Source organism: Podarcis raffonei, chromosome 8 (assembly GCF_027172205.1).
Source record: "Podarcis raffonei isolate rPodRaf1 chromosome 8, rPodRaf1.pri, whole genome shotgun sequence".
NCBI lineage: Eukaryota > Metazoa > Chordata > Lepidosauria > Squamata > Lacertidae > Podarcis > Podarcis raffonei.
Window position 1 is genome coordinate 7,549,028 of NC_070609.1, and position 27,428 is coordinate 7,576,455.

Here is a 27,428-nt window from a genome sequence, read left to right on the forward strand (position 1 = left end):
TCTTAATTATAAAAAAGAGATAATCTGTTAGTTGGGTAAACACAGCTGATGCTATATGTAAATTGCCTTGAACTTCATGTGCCTTGGAGGTAGTTAATATGGTTGTTTTTTTGGGTGGGGCTGAGAGGAGGAGGAGGAGGAGGAAGGAGATGGCTTAGAAAAGCCTGGTGCTGTCAAACATTTTTTTATTGACAGGTAGGTAGCCGTGTTGGTCTGCCGTAGTCGAAACAAAATAAAAAAATTCCTTCCAGTAGCACCTTAGAGACCAACTGAATTTGTCTCATACCAGTAACAAACTCAGTTGGTCTCTAAGGTGCTACTGGAAGGACTTTTTTAAATTGAATTTATATACTGCCCTATACCCGGAGGTCTCAGGGAGGTTCACAAAACACAAATTATATAATCAAAATAAAAGAAACATCCCAATAACCCCACCCCACCCTAAAAACCCACATTTTTAAAGGGCATTGTATGTAAATCGGATCAAACGCCTGGTTAAAAAGGAATGTTTTTGCCTGGTGCCTAAAAGTGTATACAGTGGTACCTCGGGTTAAGTACTTAATTCATTCCGGAGGTCTGTTCTTAACCTGAAACTGTTCTTAACCTGAAGCACCACTTTAGCTAATGGGGCCTCCTGCTGCACCGCCGGAGCATGATTTCTGTTCTCATCCTGAAGCAAAGTTCTTAACTATTTCTGGGTTAGCGGAGTCTGTAACCTGAAGCGTCTGTAACATGAAGCATCTGTAACCTGAAGCGTATGTAACCTGAGGTACCCCTGTATTGGAAGGCGCCAGGTGAACCTCCCTGGGGAGAGCATTGCACAGACAGGGAGCCACTGCAGAGAAGGCCTTTGTGTTGCCACCCTGAGGTTCCCCACTTCCGAAGGCCCCCTGCCCTCCATCCTCTCCGCTCCCCAGGCAGGCCTGTTAAGCGCAGGCCCCGTTGCCAAGGCCCGCATCCTCCCTCGGTTGCTAAGGGCCTCGCCCTCTCCCCAAGCCCCGCCCCCGCTCGAGGCCGCCGCCGTTCCAGCGAGGCGGGGCTCCCCCGTCGCCCAGCAACCTCCCTTCCGGCCGCCCCCCTCCGGCGTTGCCAAGGCGCCGCGGCGCAGCTTCCGGGCGCGGCGAGGTGAGCCGCGGGTCGCGACTTCCGGCAGGCAGGCAAGAGGAGGAGGCGGCGGCCGCGGCCCGGCGGGAAGATGGCGGCGGCGCTGGCTCCCCCGGCCCCAGCCGCGGCGGCGGCGCCGGTCCCCGACGGAGGCCCGTCCCCGCCGCAGCCGCCGCACGAGATCAAGAGCCAGTTCCGCACCCGAGAGGGCTCCTACCGGCTGCTGGGGGCCCCCGAGCCCCGCGCCAGGCCCGCCCCGCCCGCCGCCCCCGCCTCGGCCAACGCCGCCCCGCCGCAGCCGCCCCCGCCGCCCTCCGGGGTCCCCGTCGGAGCCCCCGCGCCGCCCGCCCCCTCGCTGCCCCCCGTGCGCCTCTCGCTGGTGCGCCTCAGCCCGGCCTCGGGGGGCGCAGGGGGAGGCGGCGGCGGCGACCCGGGCGGGGAGGGGGACCCGGGGGGCCTGGCCGCCGAGCGCAGCCGCGTCTGCTTCAACCTGGGCCGAGAGCTGTACTTCTACTCGGGCTCCGGGGGCGCGCCGGGGCGGGGACGCAGGGTGAGCGCCCGCCGAGCTTGGGGTGGGGTGGGGTGGATTGGAGGTCAGAGGGAGGGGGCGAGGCGATGGGTGGGGTGGGGCTGGCCCGGGTGAGGAGCGGGAGGAAGTGGGGGTGCGCAGGTATGCAGAAGAGGGAGGTTTAGGGTGTGGTTGGTGGGGGGGGGTAGGACCAGAAAAGATGGAGACAGTTTGAGAGTTGTTGTAGCAACCAGGAGGGTCTTCTAGGCCAACCACTTGCCATGCAGGGATCTTTTGGGACTCGAACCCACAGCCCTGGGATTGAGAGCCTCTACCGGCAAAGCAGTCCCAGTATCGGGGTGTTCTGTGCATGTGTTTTGTAGCCAAGCCGAGGAAGGGCGTGCAAGGAGGAGGATGCTGAAAGGGCAACTGAGGCTGCGGGGAGGGAAGGAGCAGCCAGGTTGCCGGGAGATGGGCAGAAGCAGGTGGGAAGGGATTGGGGTGATGTGGAAGAGGAGGCTACTGTGGCAGGAGAACAGGGCTCAGAAATGGCCTGGGGTTGGTAAGGAAATGGGCTGGTTGGTGGCTGATCTCAGAAGCCGGAGGAGTGTGGATTCGATTCTTCGCAAGAGGGAGAATCGGTTGCTTGCAGAGGTATTTGCCAGTCCCGATGGCCGGGGAAAGCAGGAAAGCTAATGCAAAATGACAAAAGGATGCTGTCGCTTAACTTGGAGCTGTGGTCTCCTGTGGCAACTGAGAATCGCTTCAGCGTAACCAGGCAGGAGATAAAGGCTCCTTCCCACCCGCAGCTGTTAGACCACAAAGTGGTCGGTGTGGGGCGAGTGACTTTCATAGCCTTGCTTGCAAAGTTGATGCAGGTAGCCGATATGAAACGGGTGGAGAACGGCAGGCCAAGAAATGTGGGGTTGGTGCCCGTCTCCAGAGAGGGCTCTGTGTGCTCCGAGGCCATTGCTGTGCTCCGCACACAGCTGTAGGCACTCCCTGTGTTTCTCTTATGCAAAGTGAGGGAAGTGTCGGCAGGTGGCTTTGCCGTCTCTTCCTTCCATGTCAGATTCCGTTCCAGTGCAGTCTAACTTCCCACCCGTTCTGTTCTTGTTGGCTTTCCAGTCTATCGACCTGAAGAAGCCCATTGATAAGCGGATCTATAAGGGGACGCAGCCCACTTGCCACGACTTCAACCAGTTCACAGCTGCTTCCGAAAGCATATCGCTGCTGGTTGGCTTCTCGGCTGGGCAAGTGCAGTACTTGGATCTCATCAAGAAGGACACTAGTAAGCTATTCAACGAGGAGGTGAGTCCAAAGTGTTCTGCAGAAGCAGCGACTCAAGAGTCGATACAGATCAATTGGAGTCTCTTATTTCATTCCTCCCAGGTCAATGGGCTTGGGTTAGGGCCTCTGTTTAAATGCCACTCTTCCCTTAATTGCTGCTGTTAATTGCTTATAACGTGGAGGGCTACAAGTTTCAGTTGGCTTAAACAATCAAAGTGTGGTTTAATGTGACTGCTTGTCGATTGTATTCTTAAGTCGCCCCGAGAGATTTTTCAGAACGGCAGCTGGGAAATGTTGCCAGTTCGTAGCCATAGAGCTGTGCTTCAGAAACGATGCCTTGGAAGAAGAAGTACTTCAAGCCAAAAGTTGGCACAGGAGTTTGGCCCAAGGCTAGTTCTGAATGTGCTGTTCAGCACTGGGGGTTCCAACGGTAGCTCTGCATAACCTCTCGTTGACTCTCCCTGGCCTGCGCTGATGATCTCTGCCTAGAGATCAGTAAGGGCAGTTAAGAGACTCGTTCCTGTTAAATACTTTATAGTGAGAGTGTGGTGCACATTTGTGGGCCTGTTCCCAGCAAGTTCAAGCAGGGAGGGCTGCACTGAATGGCTGGTGGAACTCCATGGGCCCTCCTCACCTCACCTTTCTCCTTGCCTCCACTCCCACCCGACAGAGGCTGATTGACAAGACAAAGGTCACCTTTGTGAAGTGGATCCCCGAGACGGAGAGCCTCTTCCTGGCTTCCCACGCCAGCGGCCACCTGTACCTGTACAACGTGGAGCACCCCTGCGGCTCCGCCTCGCCCCAGTACACCCTCCTCAAGCAGGGCGAGGGCTTCACGGTCTACGCCTGCAAGAGCAAGAGCGCCCGCAACCCGCTGCTGAAGTGGGCGGTGGGCGAAGGAGCGCTGAACGAGTTTGCCTTCTCGCCCGACGGCCGCTACCTGGCCTGCGTCAGCCAAGACGGCTGCCTCCGCGTCTTCCACTTCGATTCCATGCTCCTGCAGGGGATGATGAAGAGCTATTTTGGGGGGCTCCTGTGCGTCTGCTGGAGCCCCGACGGCCGCTACATCGTGACGGGCGGCGAGGATGACCTGGTGACGGTCTGGTCCTTCGCCGAGGGCCGGGTCATCGCCAGGGGCCATGGCCACAAGTCGTGGGTCAACGCGGTGGCCTTTGACCCCTTCACCACCAGCACGGAGGACGACGAGAGCGGCGAGTTCAGCGGCAGCGATGAGGACATTCAGGACTCTGCCAATTTCTGCAGGGTGCGGACCAGCAGCACGCTGTCCCACCTCTCTAAGCACAGCACCAAAAGCACCCCGACGGTGACCTACCGGTTTGGGTCTGCCGGACAGGACACCCAGTTCTGCCTTTGGGACCTGACGGAGGACGTCCTGTACCCCCACCACCCACTCTCCCGGGCCCGAACGCTCACCAACACCTTCAGCGCCGGCATCCCCCCCTCGGGGAGCGGCGGGAGCAACCTGGCGGCTGAGGCCGGCGGGGGGGCCCTTCCCCGCTCGCTGTCCCGCTCCAACAGCCTGCCACACCCAGCCGTCACCAGCGCCGCCAAGAGCCACGTGGCGGACGGCACAGTGCCCTTCAGCATCGGGAAGTTCGCCACGCTCACCCTGCAGGAGCGGAAGGACAAGAACGCCGAAAAGGAGCACAAGCGCTACCACAGCCTGGGCAACATCAGCAAGAGCAACGACAAGCTCAACGTGGTGCCCCGGAGCAAGCTGGACACGGCCAAGGTCCTGGGCACGGCGCTGTGCCCCCGCATCAACGAAGTGCCCCTCCTGGAGCCCCTCGTCTGCAAGAAGATTGCCCACGAGCGGCTGACGGTGCTGCTCTTCCTGGAGGACTGCATCATCACCGCCTGCCAGGAGGGCCTCATCTGCACGTGGGCCAGGCCGGGGAAGGCGGTGAGTGGGGCAGCCCCTTGATGCCGGCAGGAGGGTTTCAAAGCTTGGGTTGCCCTAGGAAGTGGCCGCTTCTGATCTAGGGGGAAGCACTCCTGGGAAAGGGGCGTGGCTCATGGTAGGGCATGCGACCAGCAGGCTGGTTCAGTCCTGGCAAATAAAAAAAGCACACCAAGAGCTCTGGCCAGTATAAATTTCAATAGTGGGAGTGGTCCCTCTAATCCACTCAAAAGTATGTATTCTGACAAGGATTACAAACTCAAACCCATAAGGATATGTGTAACACAATAATCCGTTACAGTGTTAAAGGTAAAAGTTTATGAGTCGAGATAAGTTCATGTTAGTCCATAGTCAGATTGACCACTCCCACTATTGAAATTTATATTGACCCAGAGTTCTTGGTGTGCTTTTTTCTTGATATATTTAATAACAAGAATTCCAACTTATTTAGCGTTGGTTCAGTCCTGGCAGCATCTGGCCTGGGACCCTGGAGAACTGCTGGTCCCCAACCAGGAGGAGGTAACAGCGAGTGGGACAGATCTAGAGCAGGGCAGGCCAACTTTTCACACCAAGTGGGCCACAAGAGTACTTCAACATGGAACCTGTGGGCTGCTCACTGCTTTGTCGCATGCGGAGGAGAGGCCAAAATTTGGGGGTGGGGAGAGACGGGACCCACAGCCCTCCTGCCGCCTTCCCAGTGCCTGCTAAGCATGGCCCTGGGCTTTGGGAAAGAGGGACGAGGCTGTGGCAGGGTCCTAGAGCCCTCCCTCTTCCTTCCCAAAGCTGGAAAAGCACTATCTAGGCCAGCCTTTCTCAACCTGTGGGTCCCCAGATGATGCTGAACTACAGCTCCCATCACCCCTAGCTAGCAAGGCCAGAGCTCAGGGATGATGGGAGTTGTAGTCCAACATCTGGGGACCCACAGGTTGAGAACCGCTGAACTAGGCTTTGGGAAGCAGGATGGAGGGCTCTAGGACCCTGTCAGAGCCCTCATGCCGCCTTCCCAAAGCCCAGAGCTTCAGTTACTCGGATTCCTGAAGGCTGCAGGGGACGGCTGCATGTTAGACCACCCTGGAATAATGACTGTTCCCAGCAGAATGTCGGCTTGGCTTCCATTAGCTTGATCAGCAGGGATCTCGCGAGCTCGCAGGACTCCTCATCCCAGTGTTGTTCTTCCCTGTGCCGGTTTCCTCTTGGTTCCTTCATCCTTCCTTTCACTTCAGTTGCAAAGGAAGTCCCTGAGTCCAGCAACCCAGGCGGTATCCTGCGAATCCGCCTTGGTTTACCCCCCCAGAGCTGCAAGTCCAGAACGGGAGCAGGGCGTTGCTGCTCGCGTGGTGTGGCGCCTCCGATGGCGCAGGCCATTAAGCCAAACCACAGGCTAGGAGGAGGGAGAGTGGGTTGGGGGAGCCCTGCCCAGCCCTGGCCCCAAACACTGCAGTGGTGAAATGCTTCATCAGTGATGAAGCAAAATCTATCCACCAAACCGGCCGAATGCTTCATTCCTTGTTGAAGCCCAGGCATAAATGCGGAAGATCACCTTAGTGGAGGCCCAGGAGAACAAGCAAGACGGGAGCTGCATTGCGTGCTCTCAGAACGCCATCGAGAGAGACGAGGTGGTCTCCTTTTTTTGTCTATTACTTTTATATTCCACCTTTTCCTCCAAGGAGCGGAAGGCAGCGTACGTGGCTGTCTTCCCCACCCTGCCTCGTTTTTGTCCTCACAGCAACCCTGCGAAGTGGGCTGGGCTTAAGAGATAGTGGCCGGCCCCCGGGGTCGCCCAGTGTGAAGTCCCTGCCTGAGTTGGGATTTGGGTCCTGGCCAGACACTCTTTTAAGCACTGCAACACACAAAAAGAGGAGTGGCACTGCTGTGAAACAGCTTTGGGTGGAGTTAAGAGGCCGAGATCCGGGAGGGCAAGTGAGAGGGTCTCTTCTCCCCTGATTTCACTGGGGAGCCAATCCCAGCCAGCCATTAAACAGCTTCCTGAAGCGAGCGAGAATTCTCTCAGTGCTTCCGGCCTACTGCACAATTCCTCACCCCCCCCGCCCCCCCACAACAGATGCTACCATTTCCCAGTACTGTTTTCTCTAGTCTAGTTGGAGAAAACCCAGCGCTGGGCCTTCAGGGCAGCTGCTGATCCCTGCCTGCTTGCCTGCCTCTCCTTCTTTCCCTCCTGACTTTAATTATGAGCGGGCAGGCAGGCAGACGTCCAAGCTCAAGGCCTGCTTTCTCCAGCTGGGAATGCGAAGGACCAGCCCGGGCATAAGGCAGCAGCAAAGCTGAAGAGCTTCTGAGGAGACCTGGCTTGCTCTTGGGGCAACGCAGAGGCGGACTCTTGTCAGTGGTGGCCCTTTGAAACACCCTCCCCAGGTGGCCCAAGAGGCAGGGACAGTAACCTGATTTAAACTCCCCTGGAAGCAGGGTGTGGGGAGCCTGCAGCTCTGCAGACGTTGTTGGACTACAACTCCCATCATCCCTGATCCCTGGCCATGCTGCATGTGGGAGTATTTGGAGGGCCCCTGTCTTAAAGACATGCATTCTTACCCAAGCTTTCAGGAGCCCTGATACTCAATTCTTAAACCTTCTCGTTTTCTTCGCTCATTTTTTCTGTAATAATTAGTTTATATAGATATAGAAGGCATGTACTGTATTAGATGGCTTTATTTTTAATCCCCCCATGTTATTTTAAATAAACCATTTTTCTTTTTACTAAGCAGCATATAAAGTGTATGGGGACGCGGGTGGCGCTGTGGGTTAAACCACAGAGCCCAGGGCTTGTCGATCAGAAGGTCGACGGTTCAAATCCCCGTGACTGGGTGAGCTCCCGTTGCTCTGTCCCAGCTCCTGCCAACCTAACAGTTCGAAAGCACGTCAAAGTGCAAGTAGATAAATAGGTACCGCTCCAGCGGGAAGGGAAACGGCGTTTCCGTGCGCTGCTCTGGTTCACTAGAAGCGGCTTAGTCCTGCTGGCCACATGACCCGGAAGCTGTACGCCGTCTCCCTCGGCCAATAAAGCGAGATGAGCGCCACAACCTCAGAGTCAGCCATGACTGGACCTAATGGTCAGGGGTCCCTTTATCTTTACCTTATTTACCTTTCAGAAGGCATGTATTAGATGGCTTTAGTTTTAATCCCATGCTATTTTAAATAAACCGCCTGGAGATTTATTTTTATTTTTACTAAGCAACTGTATACCTAAAAGTTCCAAACCGCCCTGTACTTAGAAAAGTTGCATCTCAGGGAGAAGGAGCCCAGCAGCCCTTCCTGACCTGCTATTTTTCTTCTCAGCGCTTAAAACTCTTCTCTCCCCCCCCCCCCGTTTCCTTTTCAGACCCTGAACTCCCAGAACGGCGGCTCTCCCAGCGGCACGGTGGTATAACCGGGCGGCGCCCCCCCTCCTTCGGCTGACCTCCTCCTCACAGGTGTCTGTGACTCTTTGCCCTGCCAAGGCCCCTTGGCCAAGATGGCGAAGCTCTCCGCCTCTCCAGCAGCTTCTGAGTATGTACAGGTTATCCCCTTCCTCCTTCGCCTGTGACACTTAACTGTATGGAAAAAGAGAGAGAGAGAGACTAACAGAGTTAATATATTGAGACCTATGTAGCACAGGACCCTTTGCACTTCTTCTCAGCTATTTAAAGAAAAAAAAAGTATTAATATGAACAATATTTAAAGCTAAGATCTTAGCACAGGCTGCTGCCGGGGCAGATTTTGCACAAGGGTGAACTGAGCTGCCTCCACCCCACCTTGCCCCCTTGCCCCTCGTCTCCCAGGCGGGGATTCCTCACTGCCTTCCAGCTGCCCTGCTGCTCTGGACTGGATAGGACCCGCCTGCGATCTTCACCCGCCCTAACCCAGCTCCTCGGAGAAAGCGGAAGGAATCCCTTTTGCACAGGGGGAGAACTACCCGAAGGAAGAACACCTCCCCTCCTCTTCATCTCTTCATTTTAAATTTACGTGTGTTTTGCACAACGCGTCCCGGTTTCTTGCAGGACCCACGACCCTCCCCTCCGCCATCAGGGTCTTTTCAGTCTTTAACAGCAGGTCTATCTCCCCAACTCTCCCTCCTTCTCCTCCTCCCAGTGTAACCAACTGGTCCACAGACACACGTTGCCAGGTGTTTGAGATCCAGCGAGATACTGCCCGGGTCCTCTTGCCAACGTCCCGTGTCCCAGCCTTGGGGCCTAGACAACTGCTCATCCTCACAACCTTCTCTGTGGTCCTTTCAGAAGCAAAACGGACCTTTTCCTCTGAACTGAGTTGACAGGCGGCTCGGTTTCTCAGCTCTTTCTCTTCTCCACGGATCTGCCTCTGGATTCGATCTCGTCTCTGGGCAGCAAGATGCTCTCTGCCCTCAACTGCTCGGGCCTGTTTGTACCACATGGCTTTCCCCATGCCCACCCTAGATTGATCGCCATATGTGCGCCCAGTCTGTCAATGCACATTTTAAATAGCCAGCCCTCCTAATGTTGAGCGCGGGCTGCCAACCCCAGGCAGGTGCAAGGAAATCGATGGGATGTTTCAGCCGCTCGGAAGCCCAGAGTCTCAAACCCTCGACTTTGAAGGCTTGCATTTACAGGAAGAGCAGCTGCCATCTTGTTTTCAAAAGAATAAACCTGGGCACTAGTGGAAGATGTTTAAGAGAACAGGATACTGAAGCGGGATTATCCGTGCAGTAACTGGAAGTTCACCTGTCCCGGTAGATGGTTGCTTGGGCTCGGCGGTTTTCCTACTGTGGATGTGGCTTAGGAGGAGAGGGCAAATATTTTAGGTGGAGCCAATTCTTGTGATGTCGTCGGCTGCTGCCGGCGGCAGAGAAAACCGTCTGCTTTCTTTTCTCCCCAAGCCGCTTGGCCAGAGACAAGAGTCGAGGGCTCAAGCAAACTGCAGCACGGGCAGAAATTCAGGTTGGGCAGCCGTTCTGGTGCATAACCTTGCGCAGAGTCTTAACAGAGCCTTGGGGATTCCATGGTAGGTCTTTGTTGGGGCATGGCCAGGATCCCAGTAGAGCTTATCTCTCGACGTTTCAACTGCCTATCTGTATTCTGTCCACAGAAAAAATTACAGGAATATGTGTCTATTCTGGGCCAGGCTTTGATCAGCTCGGGACAGGTTTTGATCTGCTTGACGATTGTGGGTTGCACCTGGTGCTAGGCCCTATGCAGGAATTAGTGGGCCTAAGTTAGGCTGGGTAATTTAAGTGGGTCTACTTGAAGTAGGGCTTAGCGCCAGCTACAACCCCTCCTGTCGCGGAAAACAGCTGCTCCAAAACTGATTCAAAGAGATACATGTGTTTCATCCAGGATGTGGCCATTTAAAATATTCCTAACATCCTTTGGTCCTTTGGCGATTGAGGGCAGTCTTAAGAGACACACACAGAGAGCCAGTTTTCTGCAGGCATGTTCTATTTTATTTATTGCTTCATAAACGTTAAAAGTACAATTAGGGGCAGCTTTGAGCCTCTCGTTACCACACCTGCATTTATGTACACAGTGCCACGCTTGTGCGGTTTATCTTGCACCCTGGAGTACAGGCAGAGCAGCCTTCGCCAACCCGGTGCCCTCCAGGCGTTTGGGACTGCAACTCCCACGAAGGCCAGCCTGCGCAGCCATGGGGAGTTGTAGCCCAAAGCACCTGGGAGGGTGCAATTTGGGGAGGGGGTGCTGGGCAAAAACCCCCATTAACCTGGGCTTAAAACTTCCCGCAAACTTCCAAGAGGATCCCTGGGCTTCTCCCTCTCACTGCTTTTGCTTTAGCACCGACAGGCTTAGAGGGAACCCCTGGGCTACATGCACTAGGAGCAGTTTTCTCTGTGGGGAGTAGTATTCCGTTTGCAGCTCCTCGCCCTGCACACCTGAGCTTCCAGCAAGATAAAGGATGCTGGTTTCTGCAGAAGCATCCCACGTCCTACCAGTTTGCCTGTTGATTGTGGTCATGGGGGGCCAGGATTTGTGCCTGTAACAGTCTCCAAACTCACCAGTAGAATTGAGGCCTGGCGCTGCCCAGTGGATTCAAAAGCAGCTCTTGTTGCAAGCCTGGGCAGGAGCAGGGCTTGGCTGAGTTGCTCTAAGGGCAGGGCTGCCTGCCTGCCATGCCTGGTTTCTAACACAAGAGGGCGTTAGGAACTTCCCTGGGATCCCAGGGGAGCCGGCTGTCATTTTACGGTGGCCACCTGCGCATGCCCAGAGGCACCCACGCTCTCGTTGGTAATACCTGCACACATCCTGGAGTCTTCACCTTGGGGACCGCCCATCAGCTGCCCGGCAAAGGATCGAAGGCGGGCAGACGGACGCCAGCCTGGCAAGGGGACCCGTCTTGTACGTCACGCTACGCTCACTGTGAACCCATCGTCAGCTCTGCATCTTTGCAAAACGCGGCCCAGCTGCCAGAGAAACCAACTGGGACGGGTGGGTGGGTGAAAAAAACCCCTCTCTCAGAGGACTGACCACCACGGGACTGGCTCCCCTCCCCCAGGAATAAAAGCCATACTGGGTGCCGAGCCACTTCACACAATCTTCACACCCGCTTCATCCCAGCCTGGTCAGAGGAACGTGGGGAGCAGAGGAGGGACTCTGCCTTGCCCCCCCGGTCTGCTTGGATCCTTCGCAGAGACCTTGGCGGACAGTATTACTTTTGCTCTCCCCACCCCCGCCTCCCAAATGCATGTTGCCCTCGCACTCTTGTCTGCCTCCCTCCCCTCCCGGTCCTGCGGCCTTTGCCCGCCAGCTGGTGTCTGGCAGCCGAGACCCCCAAACTCCCCCCCCCCAAAGTCCGCAGAAGAACACGCCCGGAAGCTGCGACGATGACGCCCCCCCTGTGCCTTCGTCACTTTACTACCTGCTCTCTAAACGTTTGTTACTGTTGTGTCTGAAGAGTGTTTAAATTATAGAATCGTGAACTCCTATTTATACTAAAGAGACAGTTTTCACACCACAGCCTCCCCTGCTAAATGTTGGTGGTTTGGGGGGTGGGGTGGGGGGCACGAGGGAGGAGGAGGAGGAGGAATGGAAGCTTGTGGAACATAAATTCTGGTGCCAGTAAAAAAAACCCACCACGGTGGGTGCTCTAAGGAAACAGAGAGAGCTCTGTTCTGCAAAAATCAGTGCCTGAGACAGTCGTTTTCCTTGTCATGTGTGAAAGCGTGGAGTTTCTTGTGATGGTGCCGTGAGTGTGTCTTGCCACCTGCCCCAGTTCCTTCCCCTCCCTTGTTTCGTCTTGGCCCTTAGTTGCAAAATTCCTACATTGCAGTGCAGCAAAAGGCTACGGAAGAATCCAATTTTATTTCATCTCTGAAGAGGGAGCAGCAACAACCTTAACACACATTGTCACAAACGTACAGTGTTCTCATGCATCCAGCCCCTGTGTGCCATATTATTACACAAAGGAGGGGACGGGGAGGGGGGAGACGGAATAATAAATATGGGGAGAAAGGAAGGTGACCAGGGACCAAGAGGAGAGCGTAGTGCAAAACCTTAAAACTAGCACAGTCCCCCCCCCCCCACTTCAAGCTAAACGTTCTCCTGTGCGCCTTCGTTAGAGACAAGTGCTCGCACACCTTTTGGAAGAGGCAGGGAACAGATGTCCGCCACCTACTTGAGGGGGAAATAAGATTTACAGCTAAACACCACAATCCCAAATAAATTACCAACAACCTTGTGTATGTGCGGCAGTGTGGAGCAAGAAAGGCTTGGTGCTGCCACCAGGTGCCAGAAGTGTAGAAGTGCAGGTATAAGTCATTTTTCTGTTGCCGGTGGCGCTTCCCATCAAGCGAACTTGAGACATGCCTAGCTTTGCAGTCTTCTCCAAGGTCCCGCCTGGGCTCTGGGGCAACTACCCAGAGACCGTCCTAGTCTTAGCCCAGCCAATCCCAGGTGCGAAGCGTGACTCGGAAGCACGGCGTACAACATCTGCTTGCGCGGATTCCGCCGATAGCAGAGCGTCCTCCAAGCAAAACCAGAATCCGAGTCCAGTCCTCTTCCATCAGCCGCCCCTCCGCCGACTGCCCTTTCGCCAAACTCCCAAGGGGGTGGGTGGGAGCTGGTGCAAAGCAGCCATGGGTCATTGGGGCGGCAGTTGTGATCCGAGGGGGGAGCACCGCCTCGTTGGCTCAAAATTGGTAAGCGGAAGCTGCATCCCCAGGAAGACACTTGCCACGAAGGAATCCCATCAGCCTTCACCTCTTGGAAACAGCCACGTCAGAACCGGGGAGTCAGAGATGGGGGGTGACTAGAAGGGCTGGGGGGCAGGACTCCTGGGCTCCTTCCCCTACAGGAATTTAAGGGGTTAAACTGAGGATGCTGGGATTCCTGGCTCCTACAGCAGCTCCTAAATTTTGCCCCTCGCGTTTGAGGCGGAGCAGCCTGAGGATAAAAAGTGGGAAGGAGCTGGGGGTCGAGAGGTCTTGGGGGGGTCTCTGCCGGGTTCTCTTCGGCCACTCGTGGCCTTTTAGGAAATTCCTCCCAGGCTTCTACCAGTAATCTGAGTTGGGGAGACCAGTGCTGTCTTCACAAAGCAAGGCAAGTTCAGAGACAGGGCTCAGAGTGTAAGGAAGCAAGGCCCCAGGGAGTGGCACGGGCTCGGCCGTTGCTTCAGGCAGCATCTGGATCGCCAAGGGTCTTCTTCCTTGCCAGGGCACAAGCCGAAGGGGGCTTTCGGCCCTCTGGGCCCCAATCTCCCTTCTGGGGGCAGCTGGCAAGTGATAAAGGAGGTTGTCCCAGGCGCCTGGCAAGGGCAGAGCGGACTGAGCAGCAGCTGTTGGGCACAAGGGTCTCCCCCCTCGCCGATGGCCTTCATGCCACCTCCACCAGGCTCCGAGGAGAGGCGTCCAGGGCAAATCTGCCAGTGCATAAGAGCAGGTAACCCACCTTGACAATGCAGGGCCTATGTACCTGTGAAGGGAAAACAGGCTGGTCAAGACAGAAGAAAGCCCTTGGGTTTGAGACCCAGCGGATCCCTGCTGCTGGAACCACAAGGGACCGTAAGTCATCCCGCTTGTTCGGAGAGTCCCTGGCTTGCCCCATCCCATGCAAGTAACAGTAATAATAGGCTGAGCTTCTGGGCAGACGGGGCCACTCCAAAAAGGCCCTGCCTTCCCAGAAACCTCAGCCGAAGGACACTAGTTTGAAATAAAACTTGGGAGGCGCCCTCAACCCCTGGGAAGGTTTGCTTTCAGGTATGTAAGAATAATTACACAATCCTGCTTTCTCTGTGCTCAGTCACTCCTGCTACTCTCACAGTCACTCCTGCTACTCTCACAGTCAAGCCACGCCTGGGTGTACCACTGCAAGGCCTGGTGTCCTCACAACTGAGTATTCTGCCCTAAAATTAAAAGGTTCCTGCCCAAGGAAAGCTAGCATGTCGAAGTAGGCTAGTGCCTTTTTCCCTGGCACACTAGATTTCTTCGGGAATGGATTGGTCCTTGGTGGTGCTCAGCAGAGGCTGGCGGAGAACAAACTGTGAAGAACTGGCACTCACGGAGAGACGGAGCAGCCAGCCTCCCACGAGGTTGCCTACAATGGGCTCCAGAGGACAAAATGGCTGGAGAGAACTGGAGCAGACAGTTCTGGGCTGGCCCGTCCAGGAGGCAGGCCGAGGCAGCCGCCTCAGGCGACAGAATCCAAGGAGCATTCTTCAGGCGCGTCTCCTACCGCTGGCGAAGTGGTTGCAGTGGCTCCTGGGTTCTGGCAAGATCTTGCGAGAGCCCCACGAAATTCTACGGAGACTTCTGGGACCTCTTGCACGATACCGCCAGAAGCCAAGGCTGTGTGACTCTAGGAAGGGAGGGTTTGTGGGGGGGGCGTGATACGGGACGGGGTGCCCTGGTTCTTGGCAAGCTGGGCCTTCGTCCTGAGTTTTAGGCGTAAGAAAACAGGGAAACACTTCAGCCTAAGCAGACAGGCCCATTGGCACCATATTATTCCAAAACCATGTGCCACAAGAAAGGCTATTAAATAAATGGCAGCTTTTATTCCCGTTACTTTTATTTATTTAATCATTTCACCCCAAGGTCCTGGCGGGGGGGTGGTGGTTACCCAATTAAAACACTGCCTTAAAAACAGTTCAAAACGACTTCCAGTCCCCAAAATTAAATGGGCCCCAAAAATATACACCTCAGGCCCTAAGCTGCATAATGGAGGGGGGGTTCCACACTTTAGGGGCCACCACAGAGAAGGCCCACCCCACCCCCCAAGCCTCTGAGGGCATAGGGACAACCAAGAGGGCCCCCACTGCCAATCTCAGCCCCCAAGAGGACCTGTAGGGAAGGAGGTAGTTTTTTGGGTATTTTAATCCCTTTTCTGCAATCAGTGCTCTGCCCCAACCACCTTCCAATCGGGCTGTGTTGCCCCGTCTCTGCACAGGGCCTGTTTTTTGCCCTCAATGGCTTTCCGTCAGTCGGGGTGTGTGTGTAAAAGAACACAATACCAGAAGAGCTGGGAGCGGAAGGCCGCTCTCAGGCCAAGCAAGCACTGGCTTCAGGTAAGCAGAGAAGAGGGGGAGAGAGAGAGAGGTCGGTGTGTTCGCACATGCGCGATGATGGCAGCCGACGTACCCTAGAAAAGAGCAGCAAGTGCCGGTACAGAGGTACCACAAGCGGGTATTCACAAAGCCGAGATGCCATGGTGCCGCCTTGCTGGAAAGAGAAAGCAGAAGTCAGCAGGGCAGAATGCCAGGCAATTGGGGGGCGGCGAGTGGGTGGGTTGGGGGGAGAGACCAGATCAAAGCACAGCTGCTTGCTTTCTCTGTGCACACCCAGCCAGAAACCCCCACACCCCCCAGCTGCCATTTGGGCTGTGGGTTGTGACAGCCACTGCCCCTTGTCTTTATGGAACCAAGTTTCTAGTCCTCTTGGAATGAAACCTTTCTTTCGCCTTTTCAAGAAAAAAACAAACAAACCAGGAAGTCTAATATTTGAAACACAAAAGCAAAGTTGCATAAGAGAATGTGAATAAGCTGCACCCACCCCCCTTCCAAAAATAAAACGCAAAATACATTCTGCAGGCAGAACTTGGGGTGCGTGGAAGGTTGATGCAGGACCCACAGAGCCCCAGAGTCAGAGGACCCCAATACTGGGCAGACTAGAAAGCGGCATCTCCCCTCCTCACCCAGAAGGGAGCCTAAGCTTGTGGGGCGAGGGGGGGGACACACACATCCCTTTCCCTCCCCCACCTCCTCCATGAGGTACGGCAACCTGCAGAGTCAGGCTTACATTTGCCAGGCGCTCCACGCGGCACAAGAAAGGGTGGGTGTGGTTGGGGGGCCAGCGGGGGCTCCAGCCCAGAGCAGCTGGAAGGAAAAGAGAAACGTGGGGGCGAGTTTCCTTTGTGGGGGGGCGGGGTGTTGGTGGGGAACGAGTGGGGAAGGGGAGGGCAATGTAGAGAGAAAGAGACTAGCCTACAAGGCATGCGGGAACAAGCCGGCAGGCGTGCTGGGCAAAAGAAGCGGCCCGTTGCCATGCGCCGCGCATCGCATGCTATGCTTCCCTTGGTGCACAAAGGCCAGCAGGCTTCTCACTCGACCCTCGGCGACTGACAACTCTCATGTGCTGTTGTGGCTCACTGTGATGGCCTGGGATTCGGACCCGGATGCTGAACCTGAGGGATCCCAGCCTGCACAGGATTCCCCGCTTCCAGAACCAGCTGAGCCGGGGCTGGGGCATGAGCCTGAAGGGTCCTCACCTGTACTGGATCCTCAGGTGCAGGCACCAGCTGAGTCTGCTCTGGCTCCAGAGGTGATGGAGGACCCATTGCCTGCAGGTGCTCCACTCTCAGCCCCGTCAGAGGAAGCTGAGGTTGCCTCTGGGTCCGGTAACCCTCCAGCCTCTCCTGAGCTGCAGAGGCTCAGGGCAGAGAGGCGGAGGGAACTAAGTTCCCGCAGGAGGAATGCTCGCCTCCAGGCCAGGAGAGGCGAGTCACCAGAGGATCGGGGCCACCCTATGCCTTGGGGCAGCTAAAAGCTGGCCAGCCCCAGTTCCAAGTTGCGGGAGCAACATTGTTGGTTGCTAGTTCCTGTCTGAACCCTGTCCTGCTTACCTGCCTGACCTGCCCTGGCTCCCTGCTTGCTTGCTTGCCTGTTCCTGACTTCACCCAACTCCCTGCCCTGCACCCAGCTTCGGCTACTACGGACTGCCTCCATGTTGCACCTTTGACCACAGACTGGACTTGGACCTCGCCTCTCAGGTAACCCACGGGACCAGCACACTCACGTACAGACAGAGCCATCTTTTCCATAGGGCTTAGTGGTGCGTCACGCCAGGGCGCTGACCTCTCAGGGGCGCCCCAGCGAGTGGGGGAGCTGCGCGGCTTTGCCGGCGGCCTCCCCTTTCCCTCCTGAATGCCCACCAACTGCGCCCCATCAACCATAGGGCTGGTGGGCATGCAGCTTGACTCCCAAACCTCCTCGGGAGGAGAGCGATCCCTGCAGAGGCTTGGGAAAAGGACAACAACCCTGGGAAATGGAGGGTGGGGCGCCGGAGGGATCTTTGCACCATGGCACTGGATATGCCTAAGACGGCCCTGAGTACAGACCACCTGCAGCACACCTAAGAACCTAGGCAGAGGCCTGATGTACCAGGACAATAAAGTCCCCATTTGGTTCAACTCCCTGTTATCACAATGGCCAACCAGATGCCCCGAGCAGGACTTGAGTGCATGAACAACTCTTCCCCACTTGAGACACAACAGCGTTGGCGGAGCATAGAAAAGACCCTGCAAGTATCCTGGAAAAAATGGAACATCTCATTTCCACCCCCAGCAAGAGCACAGTGGCCATTTTTGGTGTCATGACCTCACGTGATTTTGCGCCCAGCCCTTGTGCTTTTCTCAGGGCCGCAATCTCGCATGGTGCGCCCCCCCCCAAACACATGTTTTTGGGTGCCATGCCATTGTGTGAGAGTACAGCTCCGAGAAAAATAGTGTATTTGGGGCTCCGTGATCTTGCATGTCACTTGTGCAGGAACACAGACGGAAAGGTGTGTGTCCTGGTTTTGAGACTCGGAGGGTATGCCTGGATACTGAAGGAGCGTCTCCACCCCCTTCGTTCTGCCCGGACACTGAGATCCAGCACTGAGGGCCTTCTGGCGGTTCCCTCCCTGTGAGAAGCCAAGTTACAGGGAACCAGGCAGAGGGCCTTCTCAGTAGTGGCACCCGTCCTATGGAACACCCTCCCATCAGATGTCAAAGAGAACAACAACTACCAGACTTTTAGAAGACATCTGAAGGCAGCCCTGTTTAGGGAAGCTTTTAATGTTTAATAGGTTATTGTATTTTAATATTCTGTTGGAAGCTGCCCAGAGTGGCTGGGGAAACCCAGCTAGATGGGCAGGGGATAAATAATAAATGATGATGATGATGATGATGATGATGATGATGATGATGATGCTGGTAGCCATTGACAGAGCTCAAACTGACCAGTCACGCATCTGCCCCTCTGATGGGCGAGAGGCAGGGTGGAGCGGGAGTCCGTGAAGGAGAATTTTAAAGGGTTAGAGCACCCACCCAGCACCCAGAAGGGGAAGCGAAAGGAACAGGACTCAGTGTGTCAACAATAGAGAACCTGCAGGGAAGGCAATGGTTCCCCTACAGCTTTCCAAGTTATGCCCTTCCATTCTAGGCTACTGCTAGATGGGGCCGGAGGGCAGGTGAAGGCTCCCTCCTCAACCCAAACCCAGTCAGCGAGGAGCTGGGCCTATAGATCCAAGCATTCAGCCTGCTGGTGAATCTGGCAATGAACATTGGGCAAAGACAGCCCAGTCGTCTCTCTGGAAATGCGGCTCCTCCCTGGAAAGGCAGGAGGCGGGGGGGTGGCCTCACTGCGTTTTAAGCAACTCATGTGCACATAGCCTCAGAATCAGTGGGCTCAAGTTGGCCAAGGGGTCTGTCTGCTCTGAGTACGCACCACACACCCAAAGAACCAAGAGACCACTTTATAAAGTCACGGCTTCCTCCAAAGGAATCCTGTAGATGGTTCAGGTTGCAGAGTGTTGTTCGGAAACCTCCCTAACCCCCCCCCCACAAACTACAGTTCTCAGGGTTCCCTGTGAAGAGGGATAGATGGATAAACTACTCTGGAAATCGTAGCTCTTGAGGAAAGTACAGTCATACCTTGGGTTACAGAAGCTTCAGGTTGTGTTTTTTCAGGTTACGGACACTGCGAATCCCGGAAGTAATGGAACAGGTTACTTCCGGGTTTCGGAGGCTGTGCATGCGCAGAAGCGCTTTGCGCATGCACAGAAGCGTTGAATCACAACCCATGTGTGCGCAGACGCGCCACTGTGGGTTGCGAACATTGCGGGTTGCAAACATGCATCCCGCATGGATCATGTTCGCAACCCAAGCATCCACTGTAGGTCTATTATTATTATTATTATTATTATTATTATTATTATTATTATTATTATTTATATACCGCCCTCTAGCCCAAAGGTCTCAAGGCAGTTCACAGAACAAAATAAAAATATAAAAACCACAAAATACGTAATCAAAATAAAAACGACAGGTCTAGCAGCACCCTGAACAAGCCACAGCTCCCAGAATCCTCTGGGGGAAGCCATGACGGTTTAAAGTGGTACCACCGTGCTTTGGACGTGTGGTGTGAAAAAAGTAATTCTCGCGCACACACTTCCTTTCAACTGCCAGCCTTTACCAATCCGGTTCCCTCCAGACGTTTTGAACTGCGACTCCCACCATCCCCGACTGTTGGCCATGCTGGCTGCGGATGATGGGAGTTGTAGTCCAAAGCACTCAGTCCGTGCGTGCGGCTGGGGCCGAGCTCCCTGGCTTGCTTCTGGACGCAGCGCTGGCATTGAGGCACGTGCTTCTTCCAAACCGTGGAAGGGAAGGGGGTGAAAGAGCTGGAACCCAAGGGAGTGGTCAGCAAGCTGAAGGGGTCGCAGCACAGGGCGGAGTCCGCTACGAACACAAGCTGGGCAAGGGGCTGCAGGCAGGAGGAGGGAAGGGGCTCCGGTGAAACTTGCCTTCCTCGGCCATCGGCCTCATCCCTTCGATCTGCTCCTCCAGGCGTTTGATCTGAGCTTCCAGTTCCAAATTGCGGCTCTCAGCTTCCTTGAGTTGGCTGGGCAGGAAAAGGCGAGACAATCAGTATTTGATGCCACGAAAGTAGGAAGCCTGGGAGAAGGACTGATCTACTCGTTATTTAATGTTATTATTATTTTATATACAGTCATACCTCATGTTACGTCCACTTCATGTTACGTTCGGTAAAGGGTTACTTCCGGGTTTCGCCGCTCGCGCATGCGCAGACGCACAAAATGACGTCATGTGCATGCGCAGAAGCAGTGAATCGCAACCCCCGCGTGCGCAGACGTGCCGCTGTGGGTTGTGCTCTTTTCATGTCGCGAACGGGCCTCCAGAACGGATCCCGTTCGCAACCAGAGGTACCACTGTATATATATTTTCCATAGAATTTACAACACGTTTGAAATTCCTATCAAATAATCCAGTAATTCTGGGATCACCCCTCCTCATGGTTTCCCCAGTTTCCCAATGAATGCTGCATATTCTAGTTATTCCGTACCTGATCTTCTCCACACTGTTTTCAGATCTAAGTTTAGCTGCTGTTCTTACCCTGAAGCAACTCGTGTTATTTAACTTTATTAAAGCTCCAAGCCGCCCTTCCTGCCGACAGAGCCCAGGAGCGGCAAACACAAAGCAGTAAAACAGTACAATTAAGAAAGAAATCCCACTGAAAAATGGTTAAGAACAACTAAACTAGGTTTGTTTTTCATGCCCTTTTAACTAATCATTTCAGTATCTTTCAGCCTTCATGTGCCTGAGGGGATTGGGCCCATTCACCCTGTCTGCCGTCTAACGTGGAAAGTCCAGCTTCCTCGGACTTTATTCATTCTTCGTGGAAACATAGGAGGGTCTCCTCCAAATTCCTGCCTTCTCACCCTTTCCCCTCTCTCGAATGGGATAATTCTCATGGAGTAACTCTGGAATGAGAAAATCCAGATCTAGGGAGGGAGAAAGTGTGGGGAGACAGGGATTTGGAAGAGAGTGTCATTCAAGGAGAATTAATGGAGGTCAAGGAAGCTTACCTTCCCGCCAGAGTGGTACCTACTTATCTACTTGCACTTTGTGCTTTCGAACTGCTAGGTTGGCAGGAGCAGGGACCGAGCAGCGGGAGGTCACCCAGTCGTGGGGATTTAACCCACAGCGCCACCCACGTCCCTTAAAGCATATTTTCAAGCAGTTTATTCAGCGTAGTTCAGGACAAAGAAAACATGTCTGCTCTCTTTCATGTCCAAGTAAAAGCAAAAGCTATACAGGAAGTTCCCAGCAGGCTGTGCTGGAAGTAAACAGACGTGACATACAACAACTCCACATGCCCACTCTTAAGGTGGAACGGAACATCAATATCCTAACACCCATAACCCTCACCTGGCAAAGGTCTGGTTGGCCACCTTGACCATGCTGAGCTCTTGACACAGCATCTCCCGGCTTCTCAGCTCCTCTTCGAGTGCTGACTGCAACTCTAGGAAAGTGGCCACATCAAGTTTCTGCCCATCCGGGAGTTTGCATGCCTGGTAGGGAGTAAGATGGAGGTGTCTGTGAAACCTCAGACACTGAGGTGCCTCTGGGGTACCAGGTCAGGCTCTCCACCGCCCCATCCTGGCTCCAATTGGTCCCCAAACCTACCAGCTCCTCCGGGGTTTGCTTGGGGGTCTGCTCTGGGGGCAAAGTCCTCTGGCTGCCGTCGACCTCCATGCTGATGTCCCCGCGGCCTCTTTCCTCCGCCTCATTCTGTCTGAGAGAAAGGGAGAGCCTCACGGACCCGATCCTGGCAGGGTCTCTGCGTTGCCACAAGACCGTTTTGCCCAGGGGTCAACTTGGGACCAGGGACTCAGCTAGGTAAAGGTAAAGGGACCCCTGACCATTCGGTCCAGTCGTGACCGACTCTGGGGTTGCGGCGCTCATCTCGCTTTATTGGCCAAGGGAGCCGGCGTACAGCTTCCAGTTCATGTGGCCAGCATGACTAAGCTATTTCTCGCGAACCAGAGCAGCGCACGGAAACGCCGTTTACCTTCCCGCCATAGTGGTACCTAATTATCTACTTGCACTTTGACGTGCTTTCGAACTGCTAGGTTGGCAGGAGCAGGGACCGAGCAACGGGAGCTCACCCCGTCGCGGGGATTTGAACCGCCGACCTTCTGATCGGCAAGTCCTAGGCTCTGTGGTTTAACCCACAGCGCCACCTGTGTCCCTCAGGGACTCAGCTACGCAGGTGCAAATGTAACGTCTTAAGTGTGTTTTAAGCGCATTACACAAACATGACACCAGATGGCGATGGTGAGCTAATGCAAAATTCAATATATATTTTAAAACGGTGGGGGTTTTTTTAAAGTATTTTTTTCTATATAGGTCTAGATTCAGCCTATGTGTACACCTACTACCTTCTGCACAGGTAACAGGACCCCTCTCCTTTCCTGGAGTCTGGCTACCTCAATTCCAGGGCCTGCAACTGGCTTCTGACACCAGCCTTGGGGTTCCCAACCCAAGCGCCCCCAGCACCCCCAAAGGCGTCTTACTTTGCTGCCGCCGTGTAGGTGTACGAATACCCCACGAAGGGCAGGTGCACCCCGAGCGGAGAGCTCTCCATCACATCCGACAAGGTTTCCTAGGAAAAGGGAGACACAAGCACACAGAGGGTGGGTGGGTGTTTGGGGGGGGTCAGTTCTAACCAGAGCAGCAGCAGCAGCAGGCTGGGCATAGCGCCCCCTACTGGCAGTGCCAGATTTACATACAGTGGTTACCTTTCCCGCCCCGACCTGGCATATTCGCCCAGTTCTTTTCCAGCTGCACTGGCTCCCGGTGGAGTACAGGGTCAGATTTAAGGTGCTGGTTTTTACCTTTAAAGCCCTTCACGGCCTAGGACCCTTGTACCTACGGGACCGCCTCTCCCGGTATGCCCCACGGAGGACCTTAAGGTCCATAAATAGCAACACCCTAGTGGTCCTGGGCCCTAAGGAAGTCAGATTAGCTTCAACCAGAGCCAGGGCCTTTTCAACACTGGCCCCGGCCTGGTGGAACGCTCTGTCTCATGAGACCAGGGCCCTGCAGGATCTGATTTCTTTCCGCAGGGCCTGTAAGACAGAGTTGTTCCGCCTGGCCTTTGGCTTGGAATCAACTTGATCCCCTCTCCCTCTTCCTTTTTCCTTTCTCCTTCTGTGATGGATTTCCTATTTGGAGACTTCCCTGGCTTTTTTTCTGGCCTATGTAGGACCAGTCTGGATAGTTGGCCTTCGTGAAGATTTGACATTTTCATCCCTCTCTTGGGGCCCCCCATAAAATTTAAAGGGGAAAAAACTAGATGTATATTTCCAAAATATAAGATAAAAAACAAATAAAATAAAACCTACATACAGCAATAGTGTTTTGTGTTGTGTAGGCTCCTATGATATAAGTCATGGGCCCCCGCCTACTAGCCTGCTACCTAAAATTGTATTTCAGTTCAACAATTACTTTGATAAAATACATATTTTGTTATGTGCAAATGGTTTTAGATACTTATTAAAGGTAAAGGTAAAGGCACCCCTGACCATTAGATCCAGTCGTGGCCGACTCTGGGGTTGCGGCGCTCATCTCGCTTTACTGGCCGAGGGAGCCGGCGTACAGCTTCCGGGTCATGTGGCCAGCATGACTAAGCTGCTTCTGGCGAACCAGAGCAGCGCACGGAAACGCCGTTTACCTTCCCGCCGGAGCGGTACCTATTTATCTACTTGCACTTTTGATGCTCACCCCGTAGATATATATATGTGCTAATATGATGTACTGGATGGAAGAAAAATTAGTAAGGAAAGATATTTAGAATATATAGATGATTTGAGAAGATTGTGGAATGCAAAGATTATTGTAAATGGTATAATGCGGAGGAAATCGAGTGGGGGCGGAGGGAAGTGGGAGAAAGGAGAAAAGAATATGATGGATTGAGGAAATAGAAATGTAAATGTATGGGGAGGAAATGGTGTTCACGGCTTTGGTACATCTTATATTGTAACGTAATATGTGAAAACCAATAATAATAATAATAATAAAGAGTAGTCAGAGGGAGAAGATGGGGAAGAGGAGGTGTTGAAAGTGGAAGAGGGAACAGGGCTCAGTGAGCGGGGTGAGTCTGTGGCAGAGAGCAGTCCAGAATCGGAGGCAGGAGAGGAAGGGGGCCAAGAGGCAGAGATGAGACTGGCTGGCGAAGTATCGCAGGTGTTTCCCTCCCCTCCTGTGTCAAGCTCCTCTCCCCACTTGTCTCCCAGAACCAGGAGAGGCACGAAAAGAGCAGAGGAGAGGTTGGCTTCACGCAGGCACAGTCTCTGATTGCTTGGGGAAAGCCCTGGAGAGGAGGTGATTTAGATAGCAGTGGTGAGATAGGAACTTTGAGTAGGGTTGCCATATTTCAAAAATATCTGGACACAAAAGCTTTGTGGCAGGGGGACAAAGTTGTTGAACTTTTTTGGCGGAAATCACACACAAAAATGACGTTTTTGAGCGATTTTTCAGGAAAGACGGAAAAAACGACACTGCCAACATGGGTTGCCCTATGTACGGATTTTTCCAGACATATGGCAACCCTAATTTTAGTTTCGGCAACTGATTCAAGGGGTAAGAAAAAAATCCAAACTTTTCTAAGACCTACTGGGGATGAGCTGCTGTAGTCATTAGGTCTGACACTCAGCCAAGTGTGTGAAGATTGTGTTTTAGCTGTCGTAAACTGCCAAGTTCAGGGCAGGACTCTGAGGTGGTTCCCTGGGGCCCCACCTAGTAGAATAAACATGAACCCCCTCCTCACTGCCCCATATCCAGTAGGGCTGGCTCACCACATTTTGAATAGAGCAAAGCAATGGAAATTATTGTCCAAAGAGGAAGGTGACACCTCTGTAGAACCATCTCAAACCCCGGAGTCCACAATTACCCGTAGGACCCTCGTACCTACAGGACCGCCTCTCCTGGTATGTCCCACAGAGGAACTTACGATCTTCAAACAAAAACATCCTGAAGGTCCCAGGCCACAGGGAGGTTGGGCTGGCCTCAACCAGAGCCAGGGCTTTTTCGGCTGTGGCCCCGATCTGGTGGAACGCTCTGTCACAAGAGACTAGGGCCCTGCGGGACTTGACATCTTTCCGCAGGGCCTGCAAGACGGAGCTGTTCCACCAGGCCTTTGGCCAGGGCACAGCCTGACTCCCTCCTCTGGCAATCTTCACAGAACTTTGGCCCAATGGTTGCCATCAATTTGATTTTAATTAATTTTTATAATGAAATGATTTTAGAATGTTGTACTATTTTATTGTTGTGAGCCGCCCTGAGCCCGGCTTCGGCTGGGGAGGGTGGGATGTAAATAAAATTTAATATTATTATTATTACCTAAACGGTGTTTCTCAGATGAACTGGCACTGGGGGGGGGGAGAGGAATTGGGAGTAGAGGGGGACAAATAAAAAGTCACGTACCCCTCCCCCGCTCACCATGTCAGTGAGACAGTCATCCACCACGTCAAAGTTGCAGGTGTCCGTGGCGTTGGCAAATTCGGGCACGAAGGACGGCACGCAGTCCCGCAGCGAGTCCCAGTCCAAGCCCACAAAGAAGGGGTGCTCCTGGAAGTCCCGGACTCCGTTGCGCCCCAGTCGCATCTCCCGGGGGCAGATGAGCCCTTCGATCAAGGCCAGAGCTTCGGGAGGGACGTCGGGAACCGACGGAGGGAACCGGAAGTGCTCCTTCGGAAGGGAGAGTTTTGACAATCGGAAAGGGCGCACAGGGAGAGATCTGGACCCCGATTCTCTGTCGGGAGAGGCAAACCCACACAGACCCGCAGACCTCCGCCCCTTGCTTACTTTGAAATGGATTATCTTTCCGTACGTCTCCACCACGGAGTCGGCAAAGAAAGGAGTGTGGCCGAAGAACATCTCGTAGGCGAAGACGCCGAGGGACCACCAGTCGCACTCTGTGCCGTAGGAGTGAGCACCGTCTTCTACTGCTTGCAGGATCTCGGGGGAGAGGTAATCTGGGGTGCCCACTGCTATCGTTGAGCAGACCTGCCACACACAGAACACGTATTTGTGTGCTGGTTTTTTGTGTTTTTTTGCTGGAGCAGGGTTTTCCTACACTTTGCCCTAGCTATGTACATTTTGGCACATGTTTCTGAGCACAATTCAAAGTGTTGGTGCTGACCTTTAAAGCCCTAAATGGCCTAAAGGCCCAGTATACCTGAAGGAGCGTCTCCACCCCCATCGTTCTGCCCGGACACTGAGGTCCAGCGCCAAGGGCCTTCTGGCAGTTCCCACACTGTGATAAGTGAGGTTACAGGGAACCAGGCAGAGGGCCTTCTCGGTAGTGGCGCCCGCCCTGTGGAACGCCCTCCCATCATGTCAAGGAAATAAACAACTACCTGGCTTTTAGAAGACATCTGAAGGCAGTCCTGTTTAGGGAAGTTTTTGATGTTTAATGTTTTATCGTGTTTATAATATTCTGGAAACCCAGCCAGATGGGCAGGGTTTAAAATATTATTATTATTATTATTATTATTATTATTATTATTATTATTAGCTGGAGAACTGCCCTGAAAAATTCAAAGAAGTGCAAATTTCAGAGGGTGTCCGTGTTTCAGTTTTCATATTGTTTCAGAAAGGGCAAATTAATTATGTCAGTTTGCCTCTAAAGGCACCCTGAATAATAATAATAATAATAATAATAATAATAATAATAATAATAATAATAATAATACAACACCACACTGTCCATCAGATCGGGTTGCCCCAGCCACACTGGGCAGCTTTAAACATAATAAAAACACAACACACCTCAAACATTAACAACTTCCTTATACAGGGCTGCCTTCAGGTATCTTCAAAAAGTTGTGTAGCTATTCTTCTGTTTGACATCTGATGGGTGGGTGTTCCACAGGGCGGGTGCCACTACCAAGAAGACCCTCTGCCTGGTTCCCTGTCCCTAATCGCCCCTACCCCCAATTCAAGTCTTACCGTCCCGTCTTTGCGGAGCTTGAGGCAGGAGCCAAAGTCCCCCAGCCGGATATGTCCACATCGGTCCAGGAGGATGTTGTCTGGTTTGATGTCTCTGTTGGGGAGTGGAAAGGGATAAGTGAGAAAGTCTGGAGACTGGGAAACTGAAACAAGCAGTCCTGGGGAAGTAGAGAGGGGCTCAGTCCCTACTCAAAGGCTGGCCCCTCTGGCAAGGCTCATAGTTTGTTGTTGTTGTTTAGTCGTTTAGTCGTGTCCGACTCTTCGTGACCCCCTGGACCAGAGCACGCCAGGCACCCCTGTCTTCCACTGCCTCTCGCAGTTTGGTCAAACTCATGTTCGTAGCTTCGAGAACACTGTCCAACCATCTCGTCCTCCGTCGTCCCCTCCTCCTTCTGCCCTCCATCTTTCCCAGCATCAGGGTCTTTTCCAGGGAGTCTTCTCTTCTCATGAGGTGGCCAAAGTCTTGGAGCCTCAGCTTCAGGATCTGTCCTTCCAGTGAGCACTCAGGGCTGATTTCCTTCAGAATGGATACATTTGATCTTCTTGCAGTCCATGGGACTCTCAAGAGTCTCCTCCAGCACCATAATTCAAAAGCATAAATTCTTCGGCGACCAGCCTTCTT

General features: G+C 53.8%; 2 protein-coding genes across 8 annotated transcripts in view; one reads left to right on the forward strand and one right to left on the reverse strand.

Moving 5' to 3' along the window:
* The first annotated feature begins 1,187 nt into the window (after positions 1-1,187).
* DMWD (DM1 locus, WD repeat containing) lies at positions 1,188-8,426 on the forward strand. Its single transcript, XM_053401844.1, has 4 exons — positions 1,188-1,654; positions 2,741-2,923; positions 3,573-4,826; positions 8,158-8,426. The coding sequence occupies exons 1-4, from the start codon at positions 1,196-1,198 to the stop codon at positions 8,203-8,205; spliced, it is 1,944 nt and encodes a 647-aa protein (XP_053257819.1). The 5' UTR covers positions 1,188-1,195; the 3' UTR covers positions 8,206-8,426.
* Positions 8,427-13,029: 4,603 nt separating this feature from the next.
* The window catches only part of DMPK (DM1 protein kinase), a 56,304-nt gene continuing 41,905 nt past the window's right edge, over positions 13,030-27,428 (reverse strand). For 2 of the 7 annotated variants that reach the window (XM_053401836.1, XM_053401838.1), the window contains exons 6-15: positions 26,807-26,900; positions 25,661-25,861; positions 25,280-25,543; positions 22,369-22,457; positions 21,479-21,587; positions 21,221-21,363; positions 19,795-19,892; positions 16,030-16,106; positions 15,373-15,449; positions 13,030-13,711 (exon numbers count right to left, since the gene is read on the reverse strand). In XM_053401836.1, the coding sequence (XP_053257811.1) occupies positions 13,291-13,711; positions 15,373-15,449; positions 16,030-16,106; positions 19,795-19,892; positions 21,221-21,363; positions 21,479-21,587; positions 22,369-22,457; positions 25,280-25,543; positions 25,661-25,861; positions 26,807-26,900 (1,573 nt within the window). In that variant the 3' untranslated portion in view covers positions 13,030-13,290. Of the gene's footprint in view, positions 13,712-15,372; positions 15,454-16,029; positions 16,107-19,794; positions 19,893-21,220; positions 21,364-21,478; positions 21,588-22,368; positions 22,458-25,279; positions 25,544-25,660; positions 25,862-26,806; positions 26,901-27,428 lie in introns of all 7 variants that reach the window. The other 5 variants (XM_053401837.1, XM_053401839.1, XM_053401840.1 and 2 more) reach the window with 5 other exon arrangements.

Excerpts from the sequence above, each read along its gene's own strand:
- DMWD (XM_053401844.1), top strand. The coding sequence starts at position 1,196 with ATGGCGGCGGCGCTGGCTCCCCCGGCCCCAGCCGCGGCGGCGGCGCCG. Across the intron at positions 1,655-2,740 it reads CGCCGGGGCGGGGACGCAGG|TCTATCGACCTGAAGAAGCC; the intron begins GTGAGCGCCCGC and ends TTGGCTTTCCAG. Across the intron at positions 2,924-3,572 it reads GTAAGCTATTCAACGAGGAG|AGGCTGATTGACAAGACAAA; the intron begins GTGAGTCCAAAG and ends CCCACCCGACAG.